The sequence below is a fragment of the Vicugna pacos genome, chromosome 1 (assembly GCF_048564905.1).
Source record: "Vicugna pacos chromosome 1, VicPac4, whole genome shotgun sequence".
Classification (NCBI taxonomy): domain Eukaryota; kingdom Metazoa; phylum Chordata; class Mammalia; order Artiodactyla; family Camelidae; genus Vicugna; species Vicugna pacos.
In genome coordinates, this window is record NC_132987.1 from 77,198,746 (window position 1) to 77,217,548 (window position 18,803).

The following is an 18,803-nucleotide window of genomic DNA, read 5'->3' on the forward strand; positions in this document are numbered from 1 at the left end:
TAATTCAATTGCTAGTTATTTTCCATTATAATGGCCAATATTGAGTGGTCTAGAATATAGGAAAATACTTAAATGGTAATTTTTTGAAATAGAATGTATTATATTGGGTGGTATATGGATAGGCAGTCAGACAGTGCTGTAAGTCAGTTTTTGCTCTGTTTTAATTAGGAAATAAATCCAGTCAATAAAAGAGAACCCACTCAATGAGATATTTCAAAGGTACTTATGGGATTTTTGTATTTTCCTTTATGTATGTTATATTTCAATAAAGTGATATCTATTGCGTGCTCAGAAAAGTACATATAGAACATAATCTTGTTTATCCTTTATTTAATTTTTCTTTTCTAAATTCTACCAACAAGTTTGGATCTAGTTTTGGGTTCATACCATGAAGCCTTCCTTGGCCACTCACCCCAAGATGATCTCTTCATTTATCATTCACCTCCTTAGTATTGTTAGTCGGCATTAGTAACTATCATTAATGATCTGTGTGTTTTCTACCCAACTTGAGATGTAACATAACATAACATTGTGGCTAGCTTGCCTATGTGTGTGAGTTGACGTTAAGACTTTCAATACTTACTAGGTGTCTGGCCTTGGGCAGATTTCCAAACTTCTTGTGCTTTATCTTCCTCATCTATAAAATGAGGATAAAAACATTACCTTTTACGTACAGTTTTTAGAGATTGAAAGCGTTAACTACGTGTAAAGCATGTGTAATGACGTCTGGCACATACAAAGTGCTAGATAAATGTTGGCTAAAACCGAAACCAAATGTCCCCCCACATTCCTTCTCTCAAATCTGACTTGCATAATCTCCGTGCTACAAGGATGACCATCATTTTTTATATTCGCCATAGTATAACACAGACAATACTGAATAAATGCTTCTTAAATGAAGAAATGTATTTGTTTATTGTTCAATTGCAAATTATTTCAGAATAGTATGGTAACATTTAAATCCAAACAGATAAACTCCAGTTGTAACAAAACATTTGCAGATCACCTTGTAGTTCTCAAATAATTTAAAACACATTCTTTACTGACCTTATAAAGTGTTTGAGTAGATGTTATCTCCATTTTACAGATACAAAAACTAAAATTTATAACCTTGGGATGGTTTAATTTTTTAAAAAGCTAAAAAATTACACTGGCTTAATTTGAACACAAGTCTCCAAACTCCCAAGTCTATTACTTTTTTCCCTTTACCTCATAACAAAAGTTCAATTAAGTGGGTAGAGTTTGATTCTGACTCTAAGAAAGACACCGGTGCTTGGTGTTCCTGTATGTGTTGAAGATGTGACGACAAAGTTCTCCAAAGTAGGAAGGAGAAAGAATAAAAGTAGAGATACATACAGTTATTCTTAGAAAGAATCTGTCATTTGTATGATTCATTTTTTTATTGATGGTGTAAACAGAGGCCTGCAAAGACCACCTGGAATTCCCTCTGAACAAAGTAGTTTAAGTATTAGCAAGGAGTCAAGTAATTTAATTTGCCTCTACCACTACTCCAAATCCATATCAATCCTAATTTCAATTTTTGTATTAATTAAGGTCAATTAAGCTGGATAAGGATGGGTTTTCCCCTACCTGTGACTTTATAAATTATCTAGTTATTAGATCCTTTAGACAATGGTTATATAATACACACCTTTTTGAGCTAAGACTATGTATGATTGCATTTTCAAAGGAAGTCTGAACACCAGGTGTTTGTGGATGGTCAGCCATGAAGTACTAATGAGGCAGAAAACCCTTTCATATTTAAAAAATCTGGCAAGTTTATGATGTTGCCCACCGAAGCCATCTGCCTGAGACAGCTGTATCTGACTGTAGCTTGTGATGGCTGAGGCTGCTCTTTCCCAAAGACAGAACTGCTGTATAGGTTAGTAACACAGATTTAAGATTTTGTTTCATGCAGCAGGTGGACTCAGAATGCAGAAGAAATATTTCAGTAAAGTTGATGTAATGAATTCTTCACTAGAACAAGAGTGATGGATACTATCTAGGAAATTGATGTAGTAAACAAATACTTGGCTGTGCCAGCCCTGCAGTGTGTGGATTACAGCAGTCCCTCTCTACCTGCAGTTTTGAAACAGTCATTCACTATCCCTTCCCCCGCTTTATTGTTCTTCATAGATCCTGGCATTGTATTCATCTGATTTGTTTATTGTCTGTCTCAACCAGTAGAATGCAAACTCCTCTAGAGCAGGAGCTATTTTTTTTAACTGCTTTTTCATCTGTGCCTGGTGTGTAGAAAGTGCTGAGTAATATTGAGTTGAATAATATTGAATGAATATACGTGTGAATGAATGCTATTTCATATTTCTAATTTCATAGGGAAGTACAGTTTAATCTTCCTGGAGAAAAGAACTTCTTAGCAATAATTGAGTCCTCTTCTAGGCACCATGTAGGATAATGCAGGGAGAAATCTACTTATATTCCTTTCTTTCCTTAAATGAAGTGAAGTCTAGACCCTGAAAAGTATGCTCTTAAGTATCGTAATTCAAGAAGCTGGGTCTACACCAGCATTTTCCTGAGATTTGTGGTAAATGGAACAAGAGAGAAGGTAAATGGAACAAGAGAGTAGGTAAATGAAAAAGACATGTGTTGCAGATTGTGTTCTCCAGAAGTGGACGCCGAGACAGAGTTTGGGGTGCAAGATGTTTATGGTGAAAGGACGGGGGAAGAAAGCAGGATTGCACTGAGGGAAGGATCTAGCTGCGATTCAGCCTGGGTCTTGGCTTCAGCCAACCTGGTGAGGAGCTGTGTTGCCTGCTTGGCTCAGTCACTGGAGGCTGGCTGCCCTGGGAAAGATGTACCTCCAGGTGAGGTGGCTTTCTGCAGGTGAGACAGAGCCCGAAGGAGCTGTCTGCTGGCCACCTTCCCTGCAGCTGAGCAGCAAGTCCTTCCTTGAAAGGAGACCTAGTGGTCCAGCTTCCTGACTACCATAGCATATTTGAAGCCTGTAACTGCTAATTTGAAGAATTTGTAAGGAGATTGACTAAACTTTGAAATGCCTGCCTAATCAGATCATAACCCAGAAGCAGTATTTCATGAACCCTGAAAACGGTGTTCTAAGAAAAATGGTGCCTCCTTTCAATGACGAACGGGTGGATGAAGACTACTGCCTGCCATATAAGTAAACGAAGGATGCTGTGGCCCTCAAGCCATCAGCTACTGCAGCCACCCCCAACAGTGAATGCTGAGGGGATTCAGATGGAGAAAAACTAGGATACTGGCCCTAGATGGTTAAAGTGCACATCAAAGGAATGGTTTCAGTGAGCTCAGACTCTTGCATCTTCCCATACACAGAAAAGCACTAAAATTCATTAACTTGAGATGTCTGGGTTTCTTAATTAACAGTAGTCTTTTGATGTTCCAGCTGCTTGGGTTTTGTTGCAAAAATTGCTAGATATCCTGGCTCTTCCCTTACCTCTTCAGAGCACTCCCTCAGAGCTATCTGAGAGGCTCTCTCCCAGGATTGGGTCCTCAGAAGGTCTGCCAAATTGAATAAAACCTAATTCTCAACTTTTACGTTGTGTGTTTTTTTCAGTCAACAGATGCTTGCAATGATGAAATTGGTTTGTTTGGAAGCAGTGTTTTTTAGAATATATATTTATTTACTTTGAAGTTTAAAACATATTTTTAATGCCATTTTTACTGTGATTTCCTCCTCTAATTCTCTTGCACCATTATGGTTTTATCTGGCATACCTCATTTTGTTGCATTTTGCTTTATTGTACTTTGCAGATACTGCGTTTTTTACAAATTGAAAGTTTGTGGCAACCTTACATCAAGTAAGTCCACTTGTGCCAGTTTTCCAATAGTATTTGTTCAGCTCATGTCTCTGCCATCACATTTTGGTAATTCTCGAAATGCTTCACACTTTTTCATTATTATTGTATTTGTTATGGCAATTTGTGATCAGTGATCTTTGATGTTGCTGAAGGCTCAGATGATAGTAAGCATTTTTTCACAATAAAATATTTTTTAAAGTATGTACATTGTTTTTTAAGACATAATGCTGTTGCACACTTAATAGACTACAGTATGGTGTGAATACAACTTTTATATGCACTGGGAAACTAAAAAAATGTGTGTAACTCGCTATATTGTGGTATTCATTTTATTGCAGTGGTCTGGCACCAGACCCGCAATATCTCTGAGGGATGCCTGTACTTTGCAAGAAAACAGCTCCTGCAGTTAATGAGTGATAGCTTTAGTTTCCAAAGTTTGATTTGCAGGTTAGTTATTTGAATTTTGATATAGCTTTTCTTGGAAAGAAAAACATTACAAATGGATATTAATCTTCAAGGCTGGCCCACAAAGTTCTACATTCTCTTTGTCCCTCTGATTTCTGAATGTTCTTGAAATCTGAAATCTGAAATGGAGCCAATGCTTCCCTCGGCATGGTCATGAGGGGGGACACTGGTGCGGTATTAAAGTTCTGACAGTTGGGCAGAGCCCGCGATAGTTACAGGCCCAGGAGAATATTCAGAGATGTGAGAGGTGGGAGCAGGGAAGGAAGGATCTGGTGGTGAGGTGTTAGGCAGGTGTTCTGGTCATTTCTGTTTCAAACTTGAGTATGTCAGTGGAACACTGCCTGTGTTTTCCTGGTAACTGCGCCGCAATCGTGAGTGGTCTTTGTCGCGCCCCTCCGTTCTGAAGCTCAGTAGAATCACAGCAGTAGTGTTCTGGCAGCATAATGCAGATGTGTCATTCTTCTCCCCCAGTGAAAAAAAGATGGGAGGGAAGCTATGTGCTCTCTGAATTCTATTTTTAAAAGCCCATCACTTCGTTTCAAAACATTTTTTTCAAACATGCCATAGATACCATTCTTCCTTGAGATGCTAAATTTGAGGTTTTAGAAACCAAATCCTGAGTTATACAGCATAAAACCAACTATCTCAAAAGGTTTAAACACAATTGGTTTTTAATTACTTAGCAAAAAATTCATTCTACTAAGAATGAGAGAATTTTTAGCTTAAAAAGCAAAAGCTGTAAGGGAGGAAAAATCTGGGCTTAGAATAAAAATTGTCATCTCAGTTTCAGCTTAGGGTGCCATCATGGCAAGTCTGCAATATTGTAATAAAAAATAGGAACAAGATGGATCTACTTCGGTTATTATCTTAAACACTTTAAATTTTCATTTTACAAATGATTTACACTTCACTTTTCCACAAAATATCCTTTCTGAGTAATACAGGAAAAATACCATTCTACAGCAAAGCATATCTTGTCCCAAAGGTTACCACTGGTTCCGATTCCTGCTTGAGGAGAATGTCTTTTCTCTCCCTTCCTAAAACATTTGGGTGTTAGTCCTCCTATCTGTGTTGTGACTGAGAAGTCTGTGGTTGGTATTTCACAGAAGAAACAATTAAAACGCCACATGTTTGACTGTGATGGAACACATTATGGCTGAGTAAATCTTTTATTTCTCTGTTAACTAACCCGTACCACCCCATCAGTTTTACATCTGGAGGTGAATAGGAAATGTAGGTTAGAGAAAAAAGCTATCCTCCTCACTGCTCAGAGGAGGCTCAAACGGCAGTTCTTGCTGGGTGTAAAAGAGTTTTGCTTGATCTTTAGCGTAGCTTTTGAATCCACACTTGAAATAGGAAAAGTCCTTATTTCCATCCTGGTTTTATTGTAAGCCTAGCAAGAAGTAGGAAGCAAGGACTTTTCAAGGTCCCTTCCAGATCTGAGTTCATACCTTCAAGATCGATGCTACGATGGAAAAGCAGCCTTAGGTAAAATCCTGGCCATGCGTCACTAGCCACATGGCCATAGCCATTTATCCCTTCTGTGACTGCTTTCTTATTTGTAAAATGGAGAGACAGTTCAACCCAACATTGTTTTGAGACTAAGATAACTTGTGGACCACACCCAGCATGGTGCTGGCAGAGTGCACATTTGATGCATTTCTTATTTTGTATAATTTTTCGCCTTTCCTAGAAAATGGAATTAGTTACAAACATTCTTATGTGCATAGGAGAATAGAAGCCCTAATCTCTCGATTTAAATAGATTTCTAGATTGCCATGAGTATTTTTTTATACATAGAATCTGTTATCAAGAAGCTTGTGTTTCAATGTAAATTAGGAAGCCTTGGTCATAGAATGGCTTTATTTCATAATCTGTCACCTGGATTGTTATTGAAGGCCCACTGGACTCTGTTTGCTGTCACGTAAGGTCTCCCCTACAGAAATGATATAGCGGAATTTAATGAAAAATAATATGATTTTTTTCCAGGAATCATTTGAGAGCTCTCATTGTATAAATGGATAAGTTATATTTCCCATACCAATACTAATAGCAGATATTTACTATGTAATTCAGTATATGAGATGGGTACCTAGAATGTGGGCTTTTTTCAGTACTTTCTGAACCTATATTCTTTAAATATGCCCACCCCTACCCATCAACCCCAAGCAGTGTTAGTGCTTTGAATATCTGACTAATGATTCATTTTCATCCAGGACATCTTGTTAGTCCCCAGGACCTGTGGATGCTGCCTTTGAAATCTCTCCCTTATCCATATCCATCGTCCACCACCCCTACCCTTTTCCAGAATATTTTTTATCTTACCTCTTGATCTTACTTACCAAAACATGACTTTTGTTAGCTCATTGTGAGTTAAATAACTTTTGGTGGCTTTTCACTACCTACAGGTCAGTTTATGCAGATTTTAAAGCAATAAATTTTGGATTTGGCTTTCAGAACCCTTAGCAATTTGACTGCTGTCCACATAGCCAACTTTATTTTCTTCTGCAGAGTAACTTTTTTCCAGGTAAATAAGACCCCTCATAGGTTTTCAAACACCTCCTGAATATATCTGCGCTGACCCCATCCCATCCTCATTTCTTTTGTCTCTTATCTAAAATGCCTTCCCATGATCTCTCTACCTGACTCTTAAATGTCCAAGGTTCAGCTCAGATTTTGCCTCCTTACAGAGACCTTCCTTTATCATCCCAGCCCCGTTTAATCCTGTGACCCACCAATCTACAACCCATCAATTTTCATAAAACATAACTAGGATATTCCTTTGTGAGGATTTTTATTTTATTCACTGTTCCTAGAGTAGAACAGTACCTGATATATACATAGTAGGCACTAAATAAAGATTTGTTGGGTAAAGTCATTTTATCTTGTTTGTAACTTTTCTTGGCCTCCCCTTTGGCTTCGAGGACAAAATTCACATTCCTCAGCCTAGCTTGTAAGGTCTTTCACAATATATTCAGTTGGTTTTGCTCCCCAATATTCACCCTTTTAAGCCCCTCGTCTCTCTTCTCATGTGATCTTCATAAGCCATGTTCATTCCTATTTCAGTATTTTGGCTTATGATGCCTTCCTGCCTATAAAAACACTTGGCTTGCCTCTTCTGCCTGTTTATATCCTAAACATCCTTGTAAAGTTAAACTTAAATCTCACCATTGCCATTAAAACACATTTCTCTCTCTTATTCAAACTTCTAAAGCATTTACCACCTGTAACAGCTAATATTTAGAAGTTAATCAATTTATATATTTACTTGCTTTTATTGAAAAAACTTTATTCTTTTTAAAAATGAAATATATTCCTTGTTTTTTTTTTAAATGAAAGCACAAAAAGTACAAAGAAAAACTTGAAAATCTCAGCACCCAGGTATAAATATTATATCCCTTTCTGAATAACTGCCCTGAGGTCATGTAGGATGCTAACATTTGGTAAATCTGGATGAAGGGTATATGGGAATTCTCTGTGCTATTTGTGTAGTTTTTTGTAAGTCTGTAAAAAGACTATACTGATACAGATTAATGAAGTAGTACAGAGTTCATAAAATAATCCAAATATATATTTATATTAGCATACAAAGCAATGAAGTCTGTACTATTCAATTAAGTAGTGATAGGATAACAGGGTATCCATTTGGCGAAAAAAGATGGACTCCTCCCATCTTTTTTAATAAACCTCACATGGTTCAACAAATTAAAAAATGTTAAGGCACAAACAAAAACATGAGTGGCAGGTATTATACTCATGGGTTGAAATGGGCATGATAAACATGGCAAGAAAACTAAAAACCGTAAAAGAAAAATACTGATAACTCTAAATGTGTAAAATTAAAACCTTTTATATAGAGGGGTGGGGAACACCATAGTTAAAAGACAAGTGATAAACTGAGGGGATATTATTGTAGCCTGTAATGACAAAGAATTGATAGGCATTCAGTAAGGTGTGTTTCAGAGCTTGTGTTCTAGGGTAGCATTCATTGCCTGGACTCTGCCACTTAGCTAATGGTGTGACATTGGGAAAATTACCTAAGTGCTCTGTACCTCATTTTTCTCATTTGAAAAAATGGAAATAAGACTCATTTGATTCATGGTGTTATTACTGGGCACTTCACCCATATGTAAAAGCATCTAGTGCCATGCTTGGCATATAATAATGATAATTATAACTGCTAAAATAAATTGGGGGCTTGCTATGTACCAGGCATTGTAAAAGCCTTTTAAATACATCATTTAATTTAATCTTCATAGCAACCCTTCCAATAAGGGTAGTGCTATTATTATTATAGATGGGGGAAGCCTGAGATTTAGAGACCTTCAACTAGTAAAAAATGATGGAGGTGGAATTTGACCAGGGATGGGATTCTGGACCCATCCTCTTAACATTTACACCATACTGTTCAAGGCAACTTAGCTCTGGGACTGTTCAATCTCAACAGTTAATTGGACTTTCGTGTTCTTCTCAGTAGGTATATGAATTGAGCTCTTCAGATGTATTTGAGCACTGGTATATCTGTGTGGTTACCGTCTCAAAGAAAAACCTCATAGAATTTCATGCCATAAAGAATTAAACTTATTTTTCATACTCTACAACACCAAGTATAATGTCTATTGTAGTTTTCTTCATATGGAAGAAGAAGAAAATTTCCTGGGCACTTTCTTTTGGCTTTATTTTGAGAAAATTAAAAATAGGAAATGATTTTATCTTAGCATTTAGTGTACACTGAAGTAGCTAAAATAGTAAAGGTAGATATTTGATGTATTAAATAGAAATAATATTGGAAGTTGAATTCTCATTCAAAAATAATTTCAGACTTCTTATTGGAAAATTACATTTATTTTGTGTTAATTTGGCAAGCTTTGTTTTTTCATTTTTGATTTGTGGGAGCATAATTTATTCAAATCTTGGTTCACATTGTAACTCAGAATAAAATTTCTCTTGATAGTCTTAAAATTGAACTTAAAAAAAAATTTCTACAAACTTGATATATTTAAAGACAGAAGCTACCATCTATCTATTTCTTTTGATAGATTAGCCAAGGTTTAATTTGGTTATTCAGAACAAATCTAAAAATAATTTTTATATGGTATTAAACATTTTTCTTCATAGTAATATAGTGTTAAATCATGTAAAACCTAATTTGAGGAGAAAATAATGAATCAAACTCACAATTTGTGCTTCTTTAATCATGCAGAATTGACTTGTAGGGACATGAAAGATTTTTAACTTTGCCTTAGATATAATTTGTTAAAATCATGGGATTGAAGGAAACATTCTTCTTGATTGAAATAACATTGTTTATCCCTCTCTTGCTTCACTAATAGATGGTAAAGAAAGGACACCAGATACCTTAGGAGAAACCCTTTTTAATTCATAGTAATACCATATATATTATATTAGCCTCTTGTCCACCTATCCTATCTTGAACAAAACAGCAAATGAGGAAGAATGCAGAACAGGACTCTGCAACCAAAAATAAGTATAAACACTTCCATTTTTAAAAGTTTCTATAGGGTCCTAACCTTACCAACACCCCTTTTTGAGCTGAGCACTCACTTTTCCCCCCTTATTCTTACTTTGTCTGAATTCTAACAAGCTCAGCTGTTAGGTTTCTGAACTCATAGCAACCTAGAAGAAGGAAGCACTGCTACAGGCAATCAGAGAGACAGCCACTGCTGATCACTGGCATCTTGATAGCAAGAGAAGCTACAGGAACAGTTTAATGGCAGACCTAAGAGTGCAAAACATTATAGTTATTTGGGATCATTTAGTGTGGGCTCAGTCATATCTAGATTTCTCAGCCTGAGTGCAACATTGTATTACAGAATCTTACAATGAAAGACATCAAAAAAGATTAAATTATGGCCAGTAAATGTCAGCATTTACCAGTATCCAGTACTCAGTCCAGTGGTGGTATCTGATGCTTCTAAGAGGTAGAGATTTCGGCTTGGTAATTGTAGACTTAAACACCTCCACTTGCTCTTACAAAAGTTACAGGGAGATCACAAGTTCAGATGAGAGTTTGACCAGGAGAACCTAGATCATGAGAACCTGAGCAGAAATTGGATTCAGACTTTCAGGTGAAAATGGGAGATGAAGGGAGAGTCAAAAGATCCCAACACTGAACTAGTAATATTAGAGAGAGCAAGTGGAGGTGTTTAAGTCTACAATTACCAAGCCGAAATCTCTACCTCTTAGAAGCATCAGATACCACCGTTGGACTGAATACTGAATACTGGTAAATGCTGGCATTTACTGGCCATAATTTAATCCCAAGGAAATGTCTTCTCATGGATGCCTGAGCCTTGAGCTTCACTCTTGGGTCTGTCCATGCAGCCATATATGTTCCCTTTACCAGACAAGTTCTCAATCAGTGATCAAAGGGCATTTTGTAGGGTATTTGTAAGTAGTCAAGTCATAGAAACATTGGCTTACTTGACTCCCAGCTTTCTTCTTCTTTATTCCCAGTGGGGAAATGTGTTAACCAGAGCCAACTACCCAGCCTGGCTTGGACCCTTGGGATCTAAAAGATCCTATAGTACCAGGCTTTTGTTGTCATGGACATAGCAGAGTTGAAATGAGTGGCGTTAACTCTCGCTGATATCAGTAATTCATAGTCAGCATTGTTCCGGCAGTGTTTAGTCTCCTGTTTAGTCGCCTTTCTCTTATGAGGTTTTCCAATAATGAGTGTGCAGTACATACTGGGAATAGTTTCACCCCAAAGAGATTGTTTTAAGTTCTTTGCTTAAGATGGCAACCAAAGTATATAAAAAATGTGACCAATGACCAGTGCTTCCACTGTATATCACCTGTAACAGCTTTCTATATTAATATTTATTAATATGTCTGTCTCTCTCTGTTAGTACATTACTCCCCCTGCTGGTAGCCATGGCCTACCTAGAGTCCCCAGAGTTCAGAGGTGAAGATATTTTGAAGACGTATGTATCAGGCTTTGTATTCACACTTAACCTAGTTGACCAGAACAGCTTTGCAGCACTACATAGCCTATCCAGCAGGCCAGAGGTTGCAAAGGGCTTGCTTGTCCTCATGTGTGCTTATATGTAGGGCTTTCCCTTATTACACCCCTGTGACCATAAAACCAACCACATCCAATTATCTATATCTATATGTGTGTGTGTGTATAGTGTGTATATAAATACATAGACACACAGAGAACATAGTGCTTCTTCAGATGCTTAACCATCCCCATTAATACTATCTGGGGAAAAGGGGGTATCACTTACTGGAACAGAATTCTGAGCAGGCTAGTAACACTGCATGTTTGATCCTTGAACTCACCTTGGGTGATATGCCCCTAGGTTACATTAGGGGATGACTTAGATTTATCTTGAGTTCTTCCTTTGGCAGGCTCAGAGTCAGTTCTCATAAGTTTCTTTTTTTTAGGACCAATTATTACCCCCTTTAACTAGCCTCAGACTCTTCCTGATAAGCTGTAAAGTCTTTAGAGGCAGGGATTAAACCCTTTTGTCTTTCCACACCAAGCACAGTGCCTGGATTCTTACCTTGAGTGTTGTAGGAGCTTAACAACTGGCTTATTGGTAAATTAATTAATTATAAATGAGAGTTTGGGATAGCCCGCATCTTATTGAGCTTCTAATTGTTTCTTTGGCAGCATTAACTAGAAGACGCAATTTCCCAAGAGCTATGCTTTACCTTAGTTAATGCTTTGGAGAGGGACTTTGTCACGATGATATAAAGGTTTGATTAAATGGAAACAGAAGTTTATTTCTCTTTTACTAATAGTTCCACATAAAATACCATTTGTTATTAGAGAAACAATTGGAAAGGAAAGATATTCTCAAAGTATTATAACCAAGGCACGGTTAAGATGATTTATACTTCATATGCAGGGCTTGCTCAGTTAATGTATCCACTTATCAGGCATTAGGAAATTTTGAGTGAGGAACAAGGTTATGAAATAGATGTGCAAGAATGGAAGTAGAAAGAGGCTGTATGGTTTGAATAAGTTAATACTGCTCTGCCAAGCCTAATGTTCTCTTTTTTGCCCTTTCTTTAGTAACTAGGCCATTTTCCCCAGTATATTAACTACGGCCTAGGAATGAGTGATAACTTTTGAGCTGCTACATTAAATCATTTCAGGACATTGGGAATAGGAGTCAGCAAATTATTGCTTAACAGAACCAAATAATAAGCTAAAAAGGGTAAATGCAACTTGCTAAAGGGCCCAGTATAAAAATAAATGGTAGCTTATGCACTGGGATATCTCAATGCAGTGTTTGATCCCTGAGTACTCTACTGACTCTTAGATTCTGAGCCTAATTCAAACAGGGCCACTGCTAACACATTTGCCTTTGTGAAAATTAGAAAAATGTGCCCTTCCTCGAGTAAAATTTTTAAGTATGTTATGCACAACTTGAACAATCCTATGTTCAGTTGTGACGAAAGTGGGAATGTGGATGGTACCCTCTCTGGCTTTATCTGGTGATTCTGGACTCCACCCTCCTGTAAGGAAGGAAAGAAGGAGGGAGGGGAATGAGGGGATGGAGTTGGGGAACAGAAGTGTGGGGATTTCATTAGTAACACCATTTTCAGTTCACCCAAATGGTGGTTCCCTAAGTCAAACTTATTTTTAAATAAGTGACCAGAACATCTGTGTTTTATTAAGAATCATAGAGAACTGCTGCTTAAAAGGACATGCCCCTTTTTGGCTCAGCCCAGCTCTGCAGGATTGGGATGTGGGGCTCATAACCTCGGCACGAGAAAGTCTGTGAATATGCCATACACACGCCCCTGATGTTAGGGCTCACATCCCATTGGCAGTGCATACATCCTCCCACCCAACTCCTCCCCATGAGTCTACCCTGTTTGGTACAGAAAATGAGCCGAGGATGGGCACTGGAATGTGGCAGAGTGTGCAAGTGTGTGGATGTTGATGAATGTCAACGTGGAGTTCCGTGACAGAGAACTTTCCGCATGGCTTTCCCCATACCTTTCAACTGGGAGAGCATCTCTTCTCGTGCCATGATATTTTGTTATATAACATCACGCTACTTTGAGAATACTACCGGCCCTCCCCAGCTATGGTGCTATTATACTACCTTGGATTCCATTTATATAGATATATAGCATTATATTAGGTACTCAAAATAATACAGCGTTTCTATATTTAAATGAGCACTTTAATGTTTAAAGTAGAATCAAACATTTTCACTTAGGGTTTCCACATTTTACTTAAATTAATGCTTATATTTTTTATACTTCTGGTTTTTTTTTTAATACAACATAACTGAATCCATTCAAGCCACAGGTTGTGAAATATAAAAGCATGTTTTAGTTATCCACCCTCTAATTGTGTGGTTAGAACTATGCAGCCTCCTGAATTTCTGAACAGAAAACAATGCATGCTCCTTTTAAGGCTCTGAGTCCATGCAGGCCTTGCTGATACGTGGTGGGAGAGAGGGGCTTTCTCATGTCAGCACTGCCCTGGAGACTCAGTTGGGAGTGACTTCAAAGCCCCGAAGGACTTACAGTTCTCCACAAAATAAAATCCAGTATAAGGTTATTCTTGTATTTAGTATTATACTGGATAAGAAATGTCTTTTAGTGACATAACTTCACATTGAGAATCTAATTTCCCCTGAGGTTGTTTTTATAGTCTTTTATTTTTAAATGTTGGATTATGAGAAATATCAAACAAATACAGAATTAGAGAGAATAAGATAATGAACCCTGATGCAGTAGTACCCAGTTTAACAATTAACATTTTGTCAGTTGTGTTTCCTCTAAAGCCCCTCCCTCCTTTTTCTTTGCCTCATAGTATTTTAAATTAAATTTCAGATAATATGTCAATTCACCTATGAATAGTTCAGCATTTATCTCTAATTTATAAGGCTTTTTTTTAACATAACCACATGCTATAATCATACCTATAAAATTAGTAATAATTTCTTATTATCATTTAATACTCTTCCACATTCAGATTTCCCTGATTGTCTCAAAAACATCTTTTTATAGACTGTTTAAATTTGGCTGTTTACATCTCTCTGGTCTCTTTTTTTCTGTATTAATAAATTTTTATATTATCCTTACATTTTCTTATAATTTTTCAAGGGAACATAAAATGAAAACTTACTGCCAAAATGAATGCAGGAAGCTTTATCTTTAAATCATTAATTTGTACATTCTTTATGTTTTCAGATCCATGCATACTTAATGCCAAAAGTAGAGGTCTGGAAAAATGGAGGAAAAAGAAGTTTTCTTTTTCTGATTCAAAAACAGACATGAATTGATCTTATTACTCAACAGCAGAAACCAAATGCAGAAAGTTGGCCCCTATCCTGTTTGAGTTCAGATATGTCTGCATTAAATTACATTTTTAAGCTGCATTATAGTTTGACCTAACCAAAATATCACTTTATAAATACAAAAATTTATAAATAATGAGCCCTTTGCTTCTGGTATCTTATCTTTTTTGCCTTTCAGATTTTGGGTTTGTATTTCAGTACAATGAATTCAAACTAAGACAGTGTTTTCTTACCAAACGTGTTTGTATTTCTTCTACTGTTACCAATTAACATACCTAAGTGGCTTGTCCATTTGACAGTATTCCCATTGAGTTCACTCTGATATCTCAAAAAAATTGTTTTTTGTAATAATGGTTTTTAAAAATAGTTATTTTGCTATCTTTCCAGGTTGGTGCATTATTTTCTTTCAACATGGATAGGAGGACAGAAAAGAATTTCTTTTGCGACTATAATTTTAACACTACTGTGCTTGATATAAATTGTGCAGTGCTGCTAAAATGCCTCAAAATTTTACCATTTCTTTTTATAAACTCTCAATCCTGTGATATCTTTCCTTTCTTAGGATATGAACGAGTCTGCCAAACAAGAAGATATTTTGGAATCCACAACAGATGCTGCGGAATGGAGTCTAGAAGTGGAACGTATACTACCACAACTGAAAGTCACGATCAGGACTGACAATAAGGTATAGCAGAGAGAGCACATTCTGCTCAAATAGATTTTTATAAGGCAATTTCAGGGTCAAGAGTATTCCCAATTATACAAACTATTTGAGAAGGGATTCATTTTCCAGTGTTTTGTCTTAATAAAGATTTAATAAATTGTTATTGAATGAATAAATGATGTGATATGGTCCACAAAGCAAGGAATAGATCTTTAAAATTACTTAGAACACGTCATGTTTCCCTGGGATTAAGGCATGTTTTCTCAATACATTTTGATATATTTTCTTGGCAATCATATTTTATTTAGGTGAATAATGCATGAAATTGGAATTCTATGACTGTATACTAACTGAGTAGACAGAAAGCGGTATAGAACTCTGCTGAATGGCAAAACAGAAGACATCCCAGAAGTTGCCATACATAATCTATTCAGTACACATGATTCAAAGTTAAATATTAAGAAAATAATTGAAAAATCGTATGCAATAAAGATTTGGGGGTTAGGCCAGATAATTAGGCTCTTTTAATCAAGTTTCTGCTTCCTTTTTACCTATAATTTATGAATAAGAACTTCAGAACAAGCTAGTAGGTGACTAGACAACACGACTCTCATTTGTACTATAATAGTCTCTACAAAAGGAGTTAGAGAGACATCTAGGTGGAATATCAGTTCTTGGGGAGTGATGGAAATTGTAGCTGTCTTGATTGTGGTAGAGGTTTCATTGGTGTATACATCTGTCAGAATTCATCAAGTGTACATCTGAAATATGTATAGTTTACTGTGTAGGAACCATAACTATAATAAAAATGTTTTTAAAAAATTAAAGGATTTTCATCCTTGGAGGCTGGAGACAAGCCCAGAATTAGGAAACAGGGCTCTAGGGGAGCTTGTCACTGTGCAGATGTGGTCATGAGTCTTCCCCCAAAGTAGAAGCCCTACAAAGATTGCTGTTTTCAGTGCCTTGGAAGCTAATTCATACTAGATTGTCTGGATTTGAGCTTGTAGAACTGTATCCTAGAGAAGGTAAGAAGTAGCCTAGTCTCCTCGGGCAGCTCTAAAATAGGGTAAGGACAGCAAAGGTCTTACTAGACTGTGAACAGCTGTGGAACAAATTTTATCTAAGCTAAGTGGACACATCCTGCAGTCTGTTTACCATATATTTACCCAGTCATTATGGAGAACAGATATTTGATTACATTGGGGATAAATTCTTTGTTTATGTATCTCTTATATATAAGTGCATATTGATAAGAATTTCTTTACTGATTTGATCTCTGCTGGAAGTCATAATTTGCAAAAACTTTTTTGTAAATATATAATTTCTGATTCTTTTGTTTTGTCAGAACAAATTCTCTTCAGAAAATTAAAAATCACTATTGTGATTCTAGTTAGAATGACATGTTAAAATAACTGTAGTTGGAAACTCAAGTACATCTTAGTCTCACAAGGAAACAAGTTTAATTACTTTCAAGGTGAGTAAACTCTAAAAGTCAAACATCTCAGTTAAAACCTAATAGGATCACAGGAGAGTGTTTTTTAAGAACACTCATTGATCTCCACATAATAGAAGTAACTGAATAAAAAAGAAAAGAATGTAAATGTAACTGCTAAGCTGTACAGTTTTATAAAACTAAATACAAGTCAAATTCTATTACAAACCAATATAGCAGTAATCAAAATCCTGGATTCTTGAAGAATCAACGTTCTCCTGATTTGGGGAAGAATTAGCTAGTTCAAAGTTGGACTCTTAGTCTCATGTTGTTCCTTACCAGCCTTGATCTTATGAGGATATATGTATCAAATTAATTATATTGTTTGAGTTACAGAAAACATTCCAAAATGTCAGATAAAGTTTTGTGGAGGGTTTTTTTTAATGTTTTTTAGAATATGTGAATATCATTTTGAGTTTAGATTTTTTGTGGTAAACCATGCTGACCTGAAGTCATATTTGATTGCTTTTTCAGAATGCTTCTCCAGATCATTTGGTCTTTGTGTCCAATATTTCACCAACTCTTCTTTCTCCTAGAACTTTCAGCTGTAGCAAATGAGAAATATAGCTTTAGGGTCAATTCTTTATTCAGCTTAAGAAAAATAGAAATTATACATTGATTTGAGAAAATAAGGGGCTCCCGAATAGAGAAATGTTTTTCATGTCTCAGAACTAAAGTAATCTGGTTGTATTTGCGGTTTCTCACGGACTCATTATCCTCCTTCAGTGGGAGAGACTGACTCCAGCATCGTGGAAGATCCCTCTCTTCCTCAATTCCTGACTCTACTGAAACCAAACCCTCTCCTTTACTTTTGGATAAAATAATGACCTTTCCTTCACTGCAGGCTATTTAGGATCTTTTGAGATTTCAACTTTATGTTTGAGGGGGAATAAAGGAATTATTTTCAGATCAAGGTGTTTTACTGATCCCTATTACATTAATTTTTAAATAGCATAGGGATGTGGGAGATCAGTACTTAGGGCCTCCGTTATTTAAGTCCATTGTAAATTTCTTTTAAATGACCTTGTGTTAGTAGTGAAAAAAAAAAATCCCATATTTATTTGGATCAAATGTTTGTTTTCTTTTGTTTTTTTCTCACAAGTTCAGTTTACTCCTTGTAAGCTTCCTAGCAGAGAATTACAAAAAAATAAATAAATCTCCTTTTCTGTTCTTTTTGCATATTATAGTTTATATGCTTGATGAGATCCTGTCATATACCAATATTTTATTTTGTATATTTTCTGTAACATAATCAGGGTTTTATTGCAAGGCTAGCTTAGCCCTGTTTCTGGCACTACTTGTTGCTGTTGCCAGTTCTCAAAGAATGAAAATAAATTTTAATATTAGCTTAAACAAATTACAATTGGGAAAATAAATGTGTTGCCAAAACTACAAATAATATGTTCCACAACTGAAGATAGAGGGTTTTTGTCATATGCTGGCTGGTATGGACTGTACTAGCAGTTCCCTTTCTAGAGTTGGATGCAGAGAGTGCTCCTGGTGAACTTCTAGAGTAGCTTTGTACCTGGAGACCATCTCAGATCTGCCAGATTGGAGTAATGTGTCTGAAGACACAGCCGAAGTTCTGCCAAGAGAGTCAATAAATTCAGCCAAATTTTAGGTCATTCACCTCAATTATGACCAAGTAAGTAAGGCTAATGCATTAATTCCTTAGAAAGGCAGTGTGAGGACCCCAAAATTAGACATGATGCTGGTACCATCTAATTAAACCCTCTACAGGTACTAGTCTGCAGCTCTGCATCTTGTCCCCTTTGTTCTTTCCTTCTTTTTTCTTTTTATTTCTGTCTTTCCTTTTCTGCTGTGTTTTTATCTTTTTTTGTTGTTACTCTTTATTAGACCCAACAGTGGTTCCCACAGATGTTATATAACTACTCTGGTGGAATTTAAAACTAAGAGCAAACATCTGTGATTTTACTCAGACTAGACTCAAATCTGGTCAAGAATTATTCTAATCTCTGAGTCTTTTTAAAATACAAGTTTGTTTTTAATTATAAAAATAATAAGGAAGTGATATTTCAAAGGGAGAGGAGACAGGCAGTGTACTGTGAATTGGAAGATAGGGATCACAC

The 18,803-nt window shown here is 36.3% G+C and overlaps 1 protein-coding gene across 2 annotated transcripts in view; it reads left to right on the forward strand.

Annotated features, from left to right (window-relative positions):
- IFT57 (intraflagellar transport 57) overlaps positions 1–18,803 on the forward strand; it is a 52,396-nt gene that overhangs the window by 11,537 nt on the left and 22,056 nt on the right. For both annotated transcript variants that reach the window (XM_006215913.2, XM_072965671.1), the window contains exon 6: positions 15,120–15,242. In XM_006215913.2, the coding sequence (XP_006215975.1) occupies positions 15,120–15,242 (123 nt within the window). The remainder of the gene's footprint in view (positions 1–15,119; positions 15,243–18,803) is intronic.